Source organism: Buteo buteo, chromosome 11 (genome assembly GCF_964188355.1).
Source record: "Buteo buteo chromosome 11, bButBut1.hap1.1, whole genome shotgun sequence".
NCBI classification, from domain to species: Eukaryota; Metazoa; Chordata; class Aves; order Accipitriformes; family Accipitridae; genus Buteo; species Buteo buteo.
Genome location: NC_134181.1, coordinates 24,969,483 through 24,986,596, shown reverse-complemented (window position 1 = coordinate 24,986,596; position 17,114 = coordinate 24,969,483). Strand labels below are relative to the sequence as shown.

At 58.6% G+C, this 17,114-nt stretch overlaps 2 protein-coding genes across 3 annotated transcripts; one reads left to right on the top strand and one right to left on the bottom strand.

The window, feature by feature from the left end:
* The first annotated feature begins 249 nt into the window (after positions 1-249).
* Positions 250-5,100, top strand: TXNIP (thioredoxin interacting protein). The gene is made up of 8 exons (XM_075040790.1): positions 250-730; positions 1,772-1,844; positions 1,951-2,098; positions 2,443-2,545; positions 2,717-2,973; positions 3,081-3,237; positions 3,408-3,556; positions 3,703-5,100. The coding sequence occupies exons 1-8, from the start codon at positions 481-483 to the stop codon at positions 3,736-3,738; spliced, it is 1,173 nt and encodes a 390-aa protein (XP_074896891.1). The 5' UTR covers positions 250-480; the 3' UTR covers positions 3,739-5,100.
* A 5,222-nt stretch (positions 5,101-10,322) lies between these two features.
* POLR3GL (RNA polymerase III subunit GL) lies at positions 10,323-13,362 on the bottom strand. 2 transcript variants are annotated; one of them, XM_075039442.1, is made up of 8 exons: positions 13,293-13,362; positions 12,756-12,903; positions 12,488-12,617; positions 11,843-11,911; positions 11,703-11,759; positions 11,518-11,591; positions 11,277-11,390; positions 10,323-11,110 (listed from the first exon to the last, which is right to left on the bottom strand). In XM_075039442.1, exons 2-8 carry the CDS (start codon positions 12,873-12,875, stop codon positions 11,024-11,026), a joined length of 651 nt encoding a protein of 216 aa, XP_074895543.1. In that variant the 5' UTR covers positions 12,876-12,903; positions 13,293-13,362; the 3' UTR covers positions 10,323-11,023. The 2 variants fall into 2 exon arrangements, with proteins under 2 accessions (XP_074895543.1, XP_074895544.1); XM_075039443.1 differs by lacking the exon at positions 13,293-13,362 and adding an exon at positions 13,205-13,266.
* Between the last annotated feature and the right edge of the window lie 3,752 nt (positions 13,363-17,114).

The window sequence follows — 17,114 nt, the reverse complement described above, 5'->3', positions numbered from 1 at the left end:
TCCCCCCCTCCCCCCCTCCTCTCCCTTGAACACGCTCGCCTCTCCTTCACACGCTGTCCACGCTCCGCACCCGGTGCTCTGATTGGACGGCGGGGCTGTAAACAAGGTGGCGGCGGCCAATGGGGGCGCTGATCACGCGAGCAGCACGCCTGGCCACGCGCCCTCGGCGTGGAGCTCCTGGCATCAACAGGCGCGGGCGGGGGGAGGGCGGGGAGGCGGAGTCTATAAAAGGCGGCGGCCGGCGGGGGCCGCTCTCAAAGCGTTGAGGGAAGCGGGCGGTGCGGCGCGTCTGTGCTGCGGAGCGGCCCCGCTTATTTCCCCCTTCTTCCCCAGCGCTGGGAGGCGAAGGCTTAGACTGCGCTTTTTGACTAAAATCGGCTTGTTTCAGGGTTGTTTTTTCCTCTTCAGGGGGAAAAAAAAAACCCGCGGTTCTTGCCCTTGCTGCTTTCTCAAGAGCTTTCCCCCACACTCACCTCAGCCATGGTGATGTTCAAGAAGGTGAAGGCCTTCGTGATGGCCTTCAGCGAGCCCGAGAAGGTCTACTGCAGCGGGGAAAAAGTGGCCGGGCGCGTGTTGGTGGAGGTGGCCGAGGTCACTCGCGTCAGCGCCGTCAGGGTGCTGGCCTGTGGGGTGGCCAAAGTCAACTGGGCCAAGGGCCCCCAGCAGTGCAAGCAGGAGATGGAGTACCTGCGCTTCGAGGATGTCCTCACCCTGGAGGAGCAGCCCACTGGTGAGGATTTGGGGCTGGGAGAAGGGAGTTGGGGGGCAAAAGGTGGTGGGGAGAAAAGGGCTAGAAAGCTGGCCATTGAGCGGCAGTTTTTCTGGCTGGTTGCTCTCTGACGAGGCTGGAGCAAGTCTCCTGGTTGCGTCCCCTTGGGGTACGCGTCGAGCGGGCTAGTTCTGCAGCGAGGAGTCGCGGTGTTCCGCTGGTGTCGGGGATCGTCACAGAGACGGAAGTGGGATTGGATGTTGGCTGAGTCTTGGGGGGAATGAGTGAATCAATTGAAGCCTGTGAACAAGCAGAGGACAGCAGGGCTTAGCTAAAGTCAAGTTCAAAGTTTGAAAGGCGAGGGACGAGCTGCCTGATGGAGCGTACAGAAGCCGTTGGGTGTTGGTGTGGCTCGCAGAACAGGCAGCAACGGTGTATGCCCGCAGGGAGCGAGTACTGGCATTGGCCTCGACTGGGTGTCAGGGCAGCAGGAGGTGCTGGTGCTGTGCCTGGGACGGGTGGTGGTTGGGGGATAGAAAGTGCAGATCTCACCTGAGACCAAGGGATCTCACCTGATCTTTTCTCCTGGGCATGGAGAACTCCCTTCAGCAGCCGCCTTGTTTGGCTGGCTCCAGGAAAGACAAGAGAGAGGGACTTGGCAAAGTGTCCAGGGTGATAACCGGGGTGCCGTGAAGTCTTGGAGATAGAGAGGTGGGGGGAGAAGTGGGTACTGGATACTCCCACAGAGTGGAAGCAGGGTGTGGTGAGGAGAGGTAACAGGAACTGAAGTGCATCAGGACACAGTGTTCTGGCTTCACGGGAGGATGTTGAAAGAAGAAGTGAGATGAAATGAGCAGCGCTTCCCTGCTTCGAGAAGACACAGGGTTCTTGGGCTGTTCTTGGGGGACAGGTGTAGGTGGCTCTTACCAAACAGCTAATGCGGCTCAAGCCCATGCAGTGCTTGGCTTCACCACCACCTGTGTAAGCAGAACAGAGGATAATGTTTAAGAACAAACCCATGGAGCTTCAGCTAATGTTTCCCTTCCCTTTTTCTTTTCCCAGATGAGGACGGCTCTGTAATCCTGAGACCCGGCAACAAATACGAGTACAAATTCGGATTCGAGCTTCCCCAGGGGTAAGTACAAGACAAATGGTGCCTCTGAAAAGAAAAATGAAGATGGATCGCTACGGGAAATTCTCCTCTTGCCTCAGATGTGTCTAACAACCGTCTCTTTCCACAGGCCTCTGGGTACCACCTTCAAGGGAAAGTATGGCTGCGTGGATTATTGGGTGAAGGCCTTCCTGGAGCGCCCATCCTTTCCCACTCAGGAGATAAAGAAGCGCTTCGAGGTTATGGATCCTGTCGATGTGAACACCCCAGAATTGCTGGTAAGTGCTGCTTTACTCCAAGAGGCGTGGGTGTCAGCAGGTAGCTAGGAGGGAGAAAAGCCCTTGGATAGGGTCAGTCCGACCTCTGTTATTAAGACTCTCCTAATAGGTTTTATTGCTGAGCGTGGATTAAATACTTAGTTCTTAGCAAGTCCTAGTTACTTCTAGAAATCTACACCAAGGCAGATAAAGTGAGGCGCTTGTTCTGCTTTCATTTAGCTGCAAGACACTCCAACCTCATGGGGAACTTGAAGCTGTTGTTGCAAAAATAAGAGGAAGGAAGGGAGAGTGGGATGGGAACAGTGGGCAGGTCTCACCTAGGTAACAATCATGTTTCTCTGCAGTCCCCAGTTGCTGCCAAGAAGGAGAAGAAGGTGTCTTGTATGTTCATTCCTGATGGACGTGTGTCAGTCAGCGCTCAAATCGACAGGAAAGGATTTTGTGAAGGTAAGAGCCTGTCCTCCCCTCATAGATGAGGGGAGAAAGGGGGCGGGGGGTGGTGGGGCGAGCTGTACCTGAGCAGCGGGGGAGCATCGGGGATGTTAAACAGCTAAAAGGGACATTCCACAAGGAAAAAGCTCCAACCTTCCTAAATGCCAAACACCATTCCCTCCTCAGGTGATGAGATCTGCATCAACGCCGACTTCGAGAACACTTGCTCCCGCATTGTGGTGCCCAAAGCGGCCATCATCGCCAAGCACACCTACCTGGCCAACGGGCAGACCAAGGTCTTCACCCAAAAACTCTCCTGTGTTCGAGGCAACCACATCATCTCGGGCATGTCCGAGTCCTGGCGGGGCAAGACCATCCGCGTCAAGAAGCTCAAACCATCCATCTTGGGCTGCAACATCCTGCGTGTGGAGTATTTTTTGCAGGTGAGTGTTTTGGATTGCTGTTACTCTTCCTTGCTTCACTAGCGGGATAAAGTTCGTCCCCTCTTGGTTCCCAACGTCCCTTAAAACTCTGGTTCTTGCCCTCACAGATCTACGTCAGCGTCCCAGGCTCCAAGAAGATCATCTTGGAGCTGCCCCTTGTCATCGGCAGCCGCTCGGGCATTGGTAGCCGCAGCTCCAGCATGGCTAGTCAGGCCAGCTCCGAAATGAGCTGGGTGGATTTGAACCTCCCTGATGCTCCAGAAGGTGAGGAGAATGCAGTTGACCGCGAGGGGGTCCTTGGTGGGCACCGCTGTGACAGCCCTGCCCCCCCCCTCAAGTTTAGGAGGGGCTAAAAGGGGGTTGTGGTGCGGTGGGGTGTAGGGGGAGAACACAGGCGATCTCAGAATACTCACCGGTTCCTCCATCCCTTGCAGCACCCCCGTGCTACCTGGACATCGTTCCTGAAGACCACCGCCTGGAGAGCCCCACCACTCCGCTCCTGGATGATCCCGACAGCTTTGACAGCCCCATTTTCATGTACGCTCCGGAATTCAAGTTCATGCCACCGCCCACCTACACAGAGGTGAGATGCCGTGCTGGCATGGTGGGGAGGATCTCTCCTGGGGGCCTGAACCCTGGGTGGGGGTGGCAGGATAGATGAGATGGCTCTGCAGAAACATTGGGGTGGGGTTTTTGGCTCGGGATTAAAATTGCTTCCCTCCTCCTCAGGTGGACCCCTGCATCGCGAACAACAACGTGCAGTGAGTGCCGAGTCAAAGGTTGTTAACTCTCCTGCTTTTTCTGGACTCGCATTCCGCTGTGGACACCTTGCAGCAGCACGGACCTCGGCTTGAAGAGCCCCGCTGCAGGAGGAGCGGCCGCTCGCACGGCAGACGCGGCTCCCGGCGAGGCTCTGCTCGGCGAGTGTGGCCGAGGTGATGAAGTGTATGAGTCTTTGTGTCCCCTCGTGTGCCAGCTGTACCGAGAAACCCCGGTGTGGCTCGGGTGCTTTGGGACCTTGCTTACAGCCAAAGTCTTCCAAAAAAACCAAACCCAAACTACCAAGGTGCTTATGTGAAAACAGGCAGGAGAATCTTGAGGTGGAGCAGGGGAGGTGGAAAGGCCTCACACACCTCCCTCACAAACCCTTAGGAGAGGCAGATTCCAGCCTAAAAAGACTTAAAGACATTCGTGTCCAAAATTGCCATCATGATGCCTTCAATCCCCTATGCCGTCCCTGGGGACGGATGCGACCTGTTCGTACATGTCGGTTCCGTGTCCAAGAAGGCACCTGTGCGTGCAAAGATTGTAATGAAACTCATTTCTCTGATGGTGGGTGGGGTTGTTGCTAGTGAGCTCTAAATGCCTTCAATCTCTGAGCTACCCTGCCGCTGCTCGAGTGCTCCCTCGCTCCGCATTCAGCCGTGCGCAGCAGCTCTGTCCAGCCTCTTCGGGAAAGCGCTGGTCCAGCTGGGAGAAGCTGACCTAGTGCGAGGAGCGCTGCTGCATGTCGTAGTCCAGCTCCTAGTCTGAGACACCCCGCTCCATGTCGGAGTCGGGTTTGCGTTCTGTGATTCTGTAACGTTGATTTTGGGTCTGTACTTTCCCAGCCTGCGGAAGCTGGTGTTCCCATGGGATGGGAGGAATGGCTTGACCGCACAGATTTCTGTCGGTAACCCCTGGTTGCTGCTTCCCAGTCCCGCTGGCCCCAGCAGGACTGCAGAAGCCGACGGGATCCCGTGGGACACAGGAGTTGAGGGTTCCTCCTGTCCCAGCGGAATTCCTTCCCCCGTTCCTTCTCGGCTCTCAATACCCAAGCTGTCCCTGACCAAAAGCTTCAACAAACCCCAGCCTTGGGTGATGGCTGGGGGGAATGGGGGCCGATCCCGGCAGAACCGAACCTCATTCCAGATGGGGGCTGGCTCTTCCTGGTGCCTTGGGTTCACTTGGAAAGAGAGAATCTTCAATCCTGCTGGCTGCTTCTGTTAAAGATGCTGACAAACTCATTTTGTACTGTTTTGTATTGGGATTTGGGGGAGAAGGAGGGGAAAAAGGGAAAAGTTTGTTTTGTACCATTGATGCTTGACATGCCCCTGGGGGGTGTCGTCTTAATAAAGAGAGACCTGAGATGGTGGCTTAGCCTCTTGGATGGTGGCTGGTGGGGAAGGTGGGATGAGGTCCCCACAGCTGTGAGGTCACTTTGGGGGTGGTACTGCCCTGGGGAGGGGATGGGTCTGCTTGTCCCCAAGGAGCTGGTGCTGGGGTGAGGGGGACACAAATGGTGATGGTACACATCCACTGGACCCCTTCCCACCACAAAGCTGGGTGCTCTGGCAGCTGCCTCCTTTGGATGCTGGCTCTTGTTAACCTAGCAGCTGCTAATTGCCCTGCCACCTCCTTCCAGCTGCAACGCAGCCACCAAAGTGGGTGGTTTTTGGATGCTGGTCACCAAAATTTAAGCCGTGCTCCCGGGATGTGGCAATTGCCACTCAGAGGAGGGGTTTTTTTCCCCATGTTTTCAGAGCCAGCCAGCAAAACACCTGCAACCTGGGCTAGGCAGAGCTTTCCCAAGTCTGTTTCTGTGGCATCACCAGGACTGGCCAAGGTGGGAGCAGACCTCGCTGCCAACCCACATCCCGGCACTGTGCCGGGGTAGGCACTGGCTCTTCAGGGCTCCCAATTGCTCCAGAGTGAGAAAGCAAAATCTGGCAGGGGAGGAAATACAGCACTTGGGGAGCAGGATCAGCACCTGAGAGGGGAAACTGAAGCATGCCGAGTAGGACCTCGGCAACTTCCTCGGCTTCCCATTGCCACCAGAGCTGTTGAGGCAATATCCCACCCTCCTCCAGCCCTATTTTGGGGGGATGTAGGTGAAAGTTAATGGCAAAGGGCTGGGGGGTTGATGCTACCTGCGTCCGCCAGCCGTATCAAGGAACGGGACCCTAGAGAGGAAAACAGCCCCGACCTTGGCCAAGAGCTCTGCTCCCTCACCCCTCGCCGACTTGGCAGCCGGCACCGGCACCCAGCCGCTCGCCCCTGGAGCCCCCAAGCAGCGACGGGGCTCCCAGTCCTCTCTGGCTGCACCCGCGTGCAAATCCACCGTGCTTCAGTTTCCCCGTCCTGCCAGAGCCACCGATGCCTCGTCCAACCTCACCGGGAGCCCTTTACCCCCCCCCGCCTGGCCTTATCTCCCCGCTGCCGGCATGGCACGGCACCGGCTCGGCACGTAGAGAGGCCTTATCATCGGGAAGCCAGCGGCTCTGGCCATGCCAGGCCCAGCGCAGTTTGTCCAGCCGCATGCCCCAGCCCGCACCTTTGGACCCAGCAAGCCCAACCCTGACTCCCCACAGGGTGAGCAGCATCCCCGTACGAGCCCTGCCACCGGTGACACCGGTGAAGGGATGCGATGCCGTGGCGGGTTTATCCCCACTCTCATCCATTTACTCCAACCACTACATTTCCCCCCCACCGCCACCCTTATCCCAGCTCTGTCCCGGGAAAGTCACCATGTCCCCAACCCAGCGCCGGCAACGTCCCCCATGACCACGCAAACACCACGGCTTGGCCCGGTGATCCTCCGTCCCCCACCTTGGCGCAGGCCACCCCAGATACTCCCATGGGTGCCAGGACCTCCCCCACACCCACATCCACAGGGGGGGAACCCTCCAGGCACCCATTGCTCCAGTTCCCCCTCCATGCCTCAGTTTCCCTTCCCAGGGGCACGCGCCAAGGCGCGGGGGCCCAGCCGCCATCCCCGTGCCCAGCTGGCACCGTCCCCGGCGTGCCCGGGCTGCCGTCCAAGCGGGCGAAGGGTCAGCCCCACTCCAGGCCAAGTATGGGCAGAAAGAGCCGAGCTTGGGGGGGGGGCTACAGCCAGCCGTTGGGGGCTACGGCCAGCCAGTGGGGGACCTGGTGGGCAGCCCGGGGCCGGACTCTGCAAACGCTCATCCCTCGGCAGCGGTGGGGTGAAGCCCCACCCCAGCCCAGGTCCCCATTTCCCACTTGCCCACCCTACCTTGGGAGCAGCCGCCCCGGAGACCCTACAATAACACCCCCCCCCAGTAAAAGGCCTGGGAGGGGACAGGACCCCCACCCCATCATCCCCCCCCCCCCCTTCCCGGGGTGGCTGCACGCCACACCCACCCCCCCACACCCCACTTTACAGCCTCAATTAAACAAATGCGTGCCATAAAACACCCCCCACCCGCCCCGATCAGCGGTCACAGCAGCCCGGACTTTGTGCTGGAGCGGGTTGGGAGCGTCCACGCCGGCCCAGCACCACGGGGCTGCGGCCTGACCCCCCTCCCTCAGCCTTCCCCCCCCCCCCCCGGGTATTTTCAGCCCGCTGCCTGTTTTCGCCTGGTTTTCTTCCTCCCTGCTCGGGGCGGGAGGGGGGGGGGGGTGTTATTTCCAGCAAGCTGGGGAAGCAGCAGCTGCAGCTAAATTGGGCCAAAAATGGTTTTCTGGGAAAAACAAAAAAGAGGATTTAAGCTGCTGCCCCCACTCTCGACTTCCTGGGAGGGGTGTGATGGTGTCTCTGCCCCCAGAGCCACCCCCCTATCTGGGTTCTGCTCCTCTGGTTCACCCATGTGTCCACCTGTCCTTGCATGAAGCCACCTGTCCATGTGTCCGTCCCTGCCCCCCCCCCCCCCAGCAGGATCCAGCCCCGGGTGGGGTGGGGGCATGGGGGGGGACTGGGGGTGCTGCTACCCCCCATGGCAGTGGGATCCCACCAGCCCCAGGGGGAAGCAGAAGGAGGAACGGAGGAGGTGAGAGTTGCAGGGTCCCAGCTGGGAGGCCAAGATAGTGGTCGACCCCGTGGAGTGGGGACCCTCCCAGTGCAACGCCTCCCCCCTCCCAGTGCCATGTCCGTGTCCCCCCCACCCAGTGCCATGCTCCCCCCCCCCCAGCCATGCCCCAGCCCTGGTGGGATGCCGGCCGCCCCACGGTGCTGGCTCCTGGCATGGGGCCTGTCCTGGCTCCGGCCCTGCTTCCCAGCTGCTCCCAACTCAGCCAAAGGTCCCGGGACGATCTGCGGCATCTGGGGCGCTGGGAAGGGGGTGGGTAGGATTGGGATGGGGGGGGGGCATTGGGGAGCAGCGAGCACCCCCAGCAGTTGGGACAGGTGTCCCCAAAAGGGATGTGGGGCAGCTGGGATCGGAGCATCCTGCAACTTTTGGCACAACTCGGTCCTCCCCATCCCCACGAACGCACCCTTGCTGCCCGCATCCCTGCCCGCACCCCTGCCCTCGTGGGTGCTTCTCCTGGGTGCCGCGGCTCTGCGGTTTTCCAGATCCGCTCGTCTGCGGCAGGGTGGGGGCTTGGCGACGGCTCCCCCCCGAGATCCCCTCATCCTCCAGCAGCTTCGCTGGAGAACCGTTCTCTCTTTTGGGGTGTGGGGGTGCTGGGCTGGGGGTGCCCCCGGTGGGGGCAAGGAGTGAAACAGCCCCATCTCACTCAGGGGGCAGTGGGACACCCCCCCACGCATGCTGGCAGGTCCCCCCTCCCCAGCCTGGCTCACTGGGGGACATCAGGTACAGGTTGGGGCTCTGGCCCCCCCAATGACACTTTGTGGGGCGCAGCGGGGAGCCAGGCCATGACCCAACCCCACTAGGGCTGGGGGGACAACCTGGATGGGGGGGGGGGGAACACAACACAACGATGACACTCAGGACACCTCAGCCCTCCCCAAACACTCTAAAACCCCCAGGATTGAACCATGGGTTGCCCCAACCCCGGGGGGACCCCAAAACCAGCCCCCTCACGGGGCCTCCGTGCCCCCCTCCCAGCGTGGGGGGGGTAAAAATAACCGCGGCAGCAATGGCTGGCGCAGGGCAGTGAGCACAAGGAGGCCCACGCGCCGTTCACGTGCACCACGCCAGGGAGGAAGAGGCCCCACGGCGCTGGGGAAACCGAGGCATGAAACCAGCCCGTGGCTGTGGGGGAGCACCCCCCCCCAGCTCTTTTTTCCTAGGGGATTTGGGGCAGGTCCCCCAAACCCACACTGAAATCCCTGCAGCTCTTCCTGGTCCCAGATTCCCCTTTCCAGCTTGTTTTATTCCGGCGGGGGGGGGGGGGGGGGCAGGGGGACAGATCCTTCCCTGGGGTGGGGTCCTGCTGCTGCCCCCCCCCGTGCAGGATTATTTCTTTGCCCCATGGGAGCACTGGGGGCTGCAGCTGGGAAATCACCACCTCCTGGAGTCCTGTGATGGCCCAGCCACCCTTGGGGACACCTCTGCTTTTGCGGGGGGGGGGGGGGCAGGACGAGGAGGGGGTGCAACCGAAACCAAACAAGTGTTGGATTTGCTGACCTACTGCTTTTGTTTGGGTTTGGTTTTTTGTTTGTTTTTTTTTTTATTACCCAGGAATTGAAAAACAACCATAAACAGGAACCCTGCCCCGGGGCGGGGGGGAGGGGGTGCTTCCTTATCACATTAGGTCCACATGAGTGGCCCCCACCCCAGCTCTGCCTTGTCCCCTCCGGCTGCACAAAACACCTTTCCCCCCCAAAAAAACCCTTTCCCCCCCTCCCAGTGCCGCCCCGGGGAACTGCTGGTGCATGCGATGAGTTTGGCAGGGCTCAGCCCAGCACCCTGAATCATCCCCAACTGGGGGGTTCAGGGGAACCCACGAGACATTCAGGGGTTGGCGGCAGGGGGGGGGGTTCAAACCCTGCTGCCCCTCCCCGCCCTGGGAAGGCACAAACCTTCCCCCACCGGGCTGGAGCGGGGGCCTGACCCTGCACCCAGTGTTGCGCCCAGCACCACAGGGGTTAATCCAGGCTGGGAAAACCCCGAGGGGAGTATTGGGGTGCCCCCCCCAACCTGCCTGGCCCCCCCGCCACGAGCTGCTGCCACAGCCCAAGGGGGAACAGGAACACGGCTCCGCTGCGTCCCCTGACTCCAGGAGCTGGGGATTTGCACCCCCCCACCCCATCCCTGTCCCCCCACCAGGTGCCACGTGCCCACCCCGCACATGGCCGGCGTGAGGGGGGTACCCGAGCGTGAACAGATGGGGTGCCGGGGCGGAAAACCGGGTGCCGCCGGGCACCTCTCCCACCCTGGCGATGCCAGGAGCCAGCCCTGCACGTGTGCAGGGTGAAGAGCTGGGGGGGGGGGGAGGCACCCCTAAACAGCTCCTCCCTGCACCCATGGGTGCACCCAGCGCCCCACCCCTAGGGCAGGACACCCCCCCCCCCCCTCACAACCCTACGGTAACAAACCTTATGTCCCCAGCGCAGGGGGTGGGAACAGCCCAGCAAGGCGGGGGGGGCAACTTGGGAACCCCATTATCCACACACCCCCCTCCAAAATCCCACGTGGGGTTTGAGGCCACAGGGCAAGATGAGCTGGAAATACAGAAATCAACTTTAATCCACCCAAAATGATTAAAAAACCACAAATGTTAAAAAGCTGCTGCAAAAGGGGGGGGGCCGGGGGAGTTTGGGGGGTGGGGGGGACCCCCCCCATCATCCCTAAAACCACCTTCAAAAGGAATTATCCCACCCACTGCTGGCTTGGGGACAAGACTGGGGGATTGTCCGACCCCCCCCCCCGACCCCCCAACCACAGTGGGGACCCCCCCAAGTCGGGGGGGGGGCCGCGGGGTGTCCCCACGTCCCATCTGTGGGTCGTGTGTGTCACCTCCCCCCGAAGCTGCCAGCACCCTGGGGTGCCCCAACCTTGGGTTGTGTTCCCCCCCCCGAGCCCGTCCCTGGAGCACAAGTGCCACCTGCAGGCTGGAGGGGGCTGGTGACAGGGGAACCCCGTGTCCTGCGGGGGGGGGGCTGGTGACAGGGGATCCCAGCATCCCGGGGCAGGGCTGGTGACAGGGGACCCTGATGTCCCGGAGGGGGGGAGGCTGGTGATGGGAGACCCCCATGTCCTGGGGGGGGTGGGGGCTGATGACAGGGGATGCCAGTGTCCCGGGGGGGCTGGTGACAGGGGACCCCAATGTCCTGGGGGTGGGGGGCTGGTGATGGGGGATCCTGGCATCCCAGGGTAGGGGGGCGGCTGGTGACAGGGGACCCCGATGTCCCGGGGGGTGGAGCTCAGTAGACCGCCTCATCCATGTTGTCATCGCTGTCGGCGCCGAAGTCCTCCCCGTTGTCGAAGTAGGACATGATGTAGTCAGTCTCCTGGGGGGGGTGGACAGACACAACACGGGGTGGGTGTCAGGGTGCCACCCGAGTCCCCCCAACATCCCCACCCTGGCACCCAGGGCCACCCCACGGCCAGGACGGCTGCACCCATCACCCCAACTGGGGGCCCACTGGGATGCATCATGTGTCCCCCCCACCCCACCTCTTCATGCTCCTCTTCATCATACTCCTCTTCCTCTTCTTCCTTCCCTTCTTCTTCCTCCTCCTTCTCCTCTTCCTCCTCCGACGTCACCTCCTCCTCCTTCTTCTCCAGGCTCTGGGGGTTCAGGGGAGCCCCCATGGCATTAACCGGGGGGGGGGGGAAACCCTAAAATCCAGCCAGGCCACCCCAGTAAGGACACACACCCCCCCCAGGATGGTGGCAGAGCCTTCGGCCTCATTACCTCCAGCTTCTTAATGGTCTCCTCCTTGTCGAGCGCAACCCGCTGCTTGCACTTGGGAATGAGGATGGTGGTCCCTGCATGGGGCAGAGGGGAGTGTTAACCCCCTCTCTGGGGTGGAGGGGGGCAGAATCCAGCCCCACAGCAGGGACAAGAAGGGGGGGACGAGGCGGGGGGGATACACTCACTGCCTTTCCGCAGCCGCCGCACCCGGATCTTCAGCTCCCGCGGCAGCCGCCTCCAGTCTGTGGGGCAAAGCGAGGGGCTGGATCAGCCCCCCCCCCACCCCCGAGCCCCCCTGGTTCCCCCTGTCCCACCCCCCCCACACCTGGGTTCCAGTCGATGGCGCTGTCGACGGGGCTGGAGATCTGGTACTTGTCCGAGTAGCGCTCAATATCTGGGGGGGGGCCCAACATGGGGGGTGTCAGTGCGTTGGGGGGGGTGTCACTGGGGGGGGGGGGGGGTCTGGGTGGGAACACCCAAGGCTGAGAGGCAGCCCAGTTGGAAACAGCTGCGATGGGGCCTGCGACAGCAGGGCTGGGGGGGTCACAACAGTGGGGCTGGGGGTTGGGGGGGTCACAATGCAGCGGGGCTGGCGGGCCATGGGGCTGGGGAGTGTCACAACACAGTGGGGCTGGGGAGTGTCACAACACAGTGGGGCTGGGGGTCAAGGGGCAGCAGGGTTGGGGGGGTCATAACAGTGGGGCTGGGGGCCATGGGGATCACAGTGCAGCGGGGCTGAGGGAGGTCACCACAGTGGGGCTGGGGGCCGTGGGGGTCACAATGCAGCGGGGCTGGGGGGCCGTGGGGCTGAGGTGCCCCGCAGCAGCAGGCTGGGTGCCATGGGGCAGGCACCCTCCCCCCCACCATTCCCTTCCACCCCTCTCCCCTCCCACGCTCAAAGATGGGGTGCAGGAGGACGGCGAGGGGGGGACACGCACACCCCAGCCCCCCCCCCTTTACCCCTCTCTACCTCTCCGGGGTGCCCCAGGTTTGATGAAGTAGGGGAGGTTCTTCATGGCGCCCCGCAGCTCCTGCTTCAGCGCCAGCATGTACTCCCCCTCCTCCCCACCCGGCAGCGGGGCCGCCCGGTGCTCCAGGGGCTGGGGGGGGGCACATGTGCAGTGAGTGTGTCAGTGCTCAGCCACGCTCAGCTCCCCTTGGGAGGGGGCCACCCCCCCCACGACACCAGGGATGGGACACACACACACACACACCCCCACCCCCCTTTAAAGACTTACCGGGAAGAGGGGGGAGGGCTGGAGGGTGGGGGGGGGCAGCGCGTCCCCTTTCCCGATGCCCACCGCCTCCACGTTGAAGGTCATCTGCCCGCGACCCCGGCCCCGGCCTCGGCCCGCCATGGCTGGGGGGGGGGCCGGGGGGAGGGCGCTGGGGGAGGGAACATGGGACAGAGGGGGGGGTGGGGATAAATGGGGGGCATGGTGCAGCCCCCTCCCTTGTTTTGGAGTGGGGCAGCCCCTCTGTGCTGGGGAGGGTTTAGGGGACACCCCAGGGATGAGAGGGGCAGCGGAGATGTGGGGCAGCGCCCCGGGTGGGGCCCAGGGAGCTGGGGGGGGGGCAGTCCCCCCCGGGACACGGGGGACACACGGAGCAGCCCCCCCGAGACACGCGTGGACACAAGGCAGCCCCCCCCACCCCCAGGACACGGGGGGGACACGGGGCAGCCCACCCAGCCTCCGGTGTCGTGTGCGTCGTGTGTGTCCCCCCCCGCTGCCAGTCCCTCCCGGTGCGCCCCCCAGCCTGGGCCCGGTACTCACGCCGCGCATGCGCAGCCACTTCACGTGCGTCCGGGGCGGCTGCGGCTCCGCACCGTTTCGAAAGGGGGCGGGGCGTTCGCGCCAGCGCCGCGTTGATTTGCTCGCGGCGGAGCCAGTCAGAGGGGAGGGGGGCGAGGGGCGGGGCGGAGGGAAGGTATAAATGAATGAAGGAATGAGTGAATGAATGAATGGGGCGGGAAAATGGGGTGGGGGGTCAGTACCGGGGGGCAATGGGGAGACGGAAGAGCGGGGAAACGGGGGGTGCAGAGGCTCCCCGGCCCCGCCTCTCTGCCGTGGAGCATCTCAGCCCCCCAGAACTGTGGTCCTGCTGCCCCATGGCCCCTGACATGGCTCTGCTGTGACCCCCTGCCCCATGGCCCCTAGCCCCACTGTGTTATAGCCCCCAGTGCTGCTGCCCCATAGCCTCCAGCCCTGCTGTGTTGTGACCCACAGCCCTGCTGCCCCAAGGCCCCCAGCCCTGCTGCGTTCTGAACAGCCCCAGGCCCGCTGCACTGTGACCCCTCAGCCCTGCTGCCCCATGGCCCCACTGTATTCTGTCCCCCAGCCCCGCTGCCTTGTGACCCCCCAGGCCTGCTACACTGTGACCCCTGTTATAAACGCGAATAAGGGAAATCCAAAAGCCAATCAGGATAACCAGTCCGTAATTTATTAGCAGGCTATGGCTAAGCAAACAGCGCTGGGCGAACAGGAGGAGTCTCGCTCCAAAGGCCTGTCGCGCCAAACAGTTAATGCGTCCGGTATTTATTTCAGTACATCATACATATTCATTACATCTTTTTTACATAGCTATTTCGGATAATTAGTTGGTTTTTGTTAACAATGACTTATGAGTTATAAATTCTTAACCTTTATCTATTAGGGGTTATAAATTCCAAGATTCCCCTGTCTAGGGAAGTAGGGGAGTCTGTGGTCTGTCTTATGTTATAAACTGCTGGTTTTTCTCATCCTTGAGGCTGTAATAGCCCATTTGTTTCTTCTCCGGTTATCTTATCTCTTGTGTCTGCATGTGTGCATTTCAAAGCTACAATTATCTCACAAGGCATGTTTCTAAGTTTCACACCATCAACTCTAACAAAGCAATCCCTGTTATGTTACAATGGGCCTTACACAACCAACTCTAACAGCACATTATTGGATTAGTTTAAAGAATTATTGCTTAGTCAACATATTAGTACCTTAACCATTACAATCCCCCTCCCTTTTTCTATACCACTAATTTACTTATCAATACCCTATTACCACCCTTCTGGCCGCCTCCAGGATGAAGTTTATACAATGAACAAACTCCAGGTTTTATTACAATTCCCCCCTCTTATTTATTCCATATTTTGTTCATTGAATCTCTTTAACACTTCCGATGCTTTAGCAAAAGTTGATATTTCTTCTCCTTCCTCAGGGTGTTCGCACTTGCTTTTCAGGAACAGTAGGTGGGCTGCCTCTAAGCGTCCTTTCACAATAGAAATCAGTTTGTTGAAAATACAAGGTCCAAAGGTTAGTCCCAATACTAGCAATAGTAAAGGTCCTGCGATTGTAGAAATCAAAGTAGTTAGCCAGGGAGAATAATTGAACATTGCTTCATACCAGTTCTGTCGGCTTTCTCTCTCCCGTTGTCGTTTCTCCAGTCCTTCTCTCAATTTTGTCATTGTATCTCTAACCACCCCAGTATGATCCGCATAGACACAGCACTCCTCTCTCAGAGCAGCACATAATCCCCCTTCTTTGAGAAACAGCAAATCCAAACCCCTTCGATTCTGCAGGACTACTTCAGAGAGTGAACGTATTGATGTTTCCAGAGCTGTTATAGACTGCTCTATCCTCATAAGGTCCTCGTCCACAGCTACCCTTAAAGATGTGAAGTCTTGGTTTTGTTTTACTAAAGAGGCTATTCCTGTGCCTGCACCTGCACTTCCTAATACCATAAGGGTGGCTAGGGTTAAGGCCGTGATAGGTTCTCTCTTTACTAGATAATGTTCAAGTGAAACGCGGTTCATTGCCTCTTTTAACTTAGAGGAATAGCTCTCTGAGTGGTATATTATCCTTGGAACAATCATTATCTGTACACAAAATTCTTTGGTACTCTGTAAATATTCGAGGGAGATACAAGACGTAATTCCAGTTTTAGAGCATACCCATTTAGCATTATTTGTGGGTATTAGCCACTGGGCTGGCCTTTGAATTCGTATTTGGCCATTAGGGTTTAGACAGAGATGTTGTTTCTCTATGGGTATTCTCCCAACACATTTCCCTTTTCCCATAATCTGCTGCATGGATATGCCTTGTGTGCCATTCTCCCAGTTACATTGTGGTGGATTTGACCCATTCATCAACTTAAAACTATTGCCAATTCCTATAGCTTCATAATAGGGCGGTTTTGTGTCAAAACATAACCAACAGTGGTCAGTCAAATTTGGATTTGTCTGATTTAATACTTGGTAGCTAACTTCCATTAACTTCCAAAGAGAGTTAGGCTCAATATCTCTTTGTCCATTCAGACTGTTGGTATTATCTGCTACATCTTGTGTTTCATTTACCACTAACTCTGTTTTAATCTGTTTTGTTCCCAATTCCCCGGTAAGTATTGTGTTAGGTCCCACGGGAGATAATTCCTCACTTGGAGCCATTTCTTTCTTGATTTGTATTAATGTACCCATTACCTTTCCCGTGGTCCATGACATCATTCCCCATGTTCGCCCCAGAACCCACCCAGGATCCTCCGGGTTCAATACACTGAGGTTGAAATATTTGCAAAGTCCAGTGTCCAAGCTGTCGCTAGTGTCCCACAACCCCAGTGTCCACAAAAATAGTATCCAGGATAGTTGCAATGAGGTCGCCCTGGATTTGAACTAGGGCACAGGTATACTTGTGTTGGGTAACACGGATCCTTCTGACGTCTGAAAATTCCACAGTAGGTTATATTAAACTGTGGAGCCCCCTGAACAGTTTTAGTTGGATTGTCTTAGATGATTCCAGCTGTATTAATGTCCATTTAAATGGTCGGTGCCCGTGGGAGTATACTGGATGGGAGTATATCACTATTACCAATACCATTCCCAAACAGATAGTTGTCAGCAGCCTCTGGGAAGGTGCAAATCTGCAATAGGTTCCAATTCCCCTTCTCTCCTTCCTCCTTTCTTTCACGTCTCCCTTATTCCCCTTACCTTCTGTACGCATGCCTCTGCCTCCTTCGCCTACTCTTTTGCAGAGAGCAGCGAGGTAATGGATCTTCTCGGCAGCAGGCGCGTTAGGGTTCTCTGGGAATACTGGCATGGCAACCTGGGAGGGATTTTTCTTGAGGAAAATGGAGAGAGTTTGTTAACCCCGACGGTCACCTTTCTCTTTTGTTAAAGTGAGTGGATTTAGCCGTCCCTTATGCTTTGATTCTCTATTCTATTTGGGGATGGATCGGTCTTCCCACTTCCAAGTGAATCGCTTTGCACACAGCTTTACAGACCATTCCCAATCCCACTCATATATCTTTCAAATTATAGGCACCAACAATTCCCATCCACAGAGCAACTTACACATTTCTACCTCAGTTTCCCATTCTTGGTTAGTTGAGGATCCTCCCCCACAATTCATGCAATGGAAATGTCTGGCTAATGATACACAATACCACTTCTTATCACAACTTACACATTTACATACCACCCACCCCACATGTCCCGAATCAGGGTGTTTAATACATGGTATTGCTCGAGATTGCCTTCTTGAAGCACCTGGTTCCTTAGTAGTGATTTCGCAGCAATGAGGAAGACATGTATGTGTCCCTGTTATTTTATATATATTCCCACACCCCTAGTT

Bases quoted from the DNA above. Each gene is read 5' to 3' on its own strand.
- TXNIP (XM_075040790.1), top strand. From the start codon at position 481: ATGGTGATGTTCAAGAAGGTGAAGGCCTTCGTGATGGCCTTCAGCGAG. The intron at 2,546-2,716 runs GTAAGAGCCTGT...TTCCCTCCTCAG, and splicing joins CAGGAAAGGATTTTGTGAAG to GTGATGAGATCTGCATCAAC. The intron at 2,974-3,080 runs GTGAGTGTTTTG...TTGCCCTCACAG, and splicing joins GTGTGGAGTATTTTTTGCAG to ATCTACGTCAGCGTCCCAGG.
- POLR3GL (XM_075039442.1), bottom strand. From the start codon at position 12,875: ATGGCGGGCCGAGGCCGGGGCCGGGGTCGCGGGCAGATGACCTTCAAC. The intron at 12,618-12,755 runs GTAAGTCTTTAA...GCCCCCCCCCAG, and splicing joins AGCCCTCCCCCCTCTTCCCG to CCCCTGGAGCACCGGGCGGC. The intron at 11,592-11,702 runs GTGAGTGTATCC...TGCCCCATGCAG, and splicing joins GCGGCGGCTGCGGAAAGGCA to GGACCACCATCCTCATTCCC.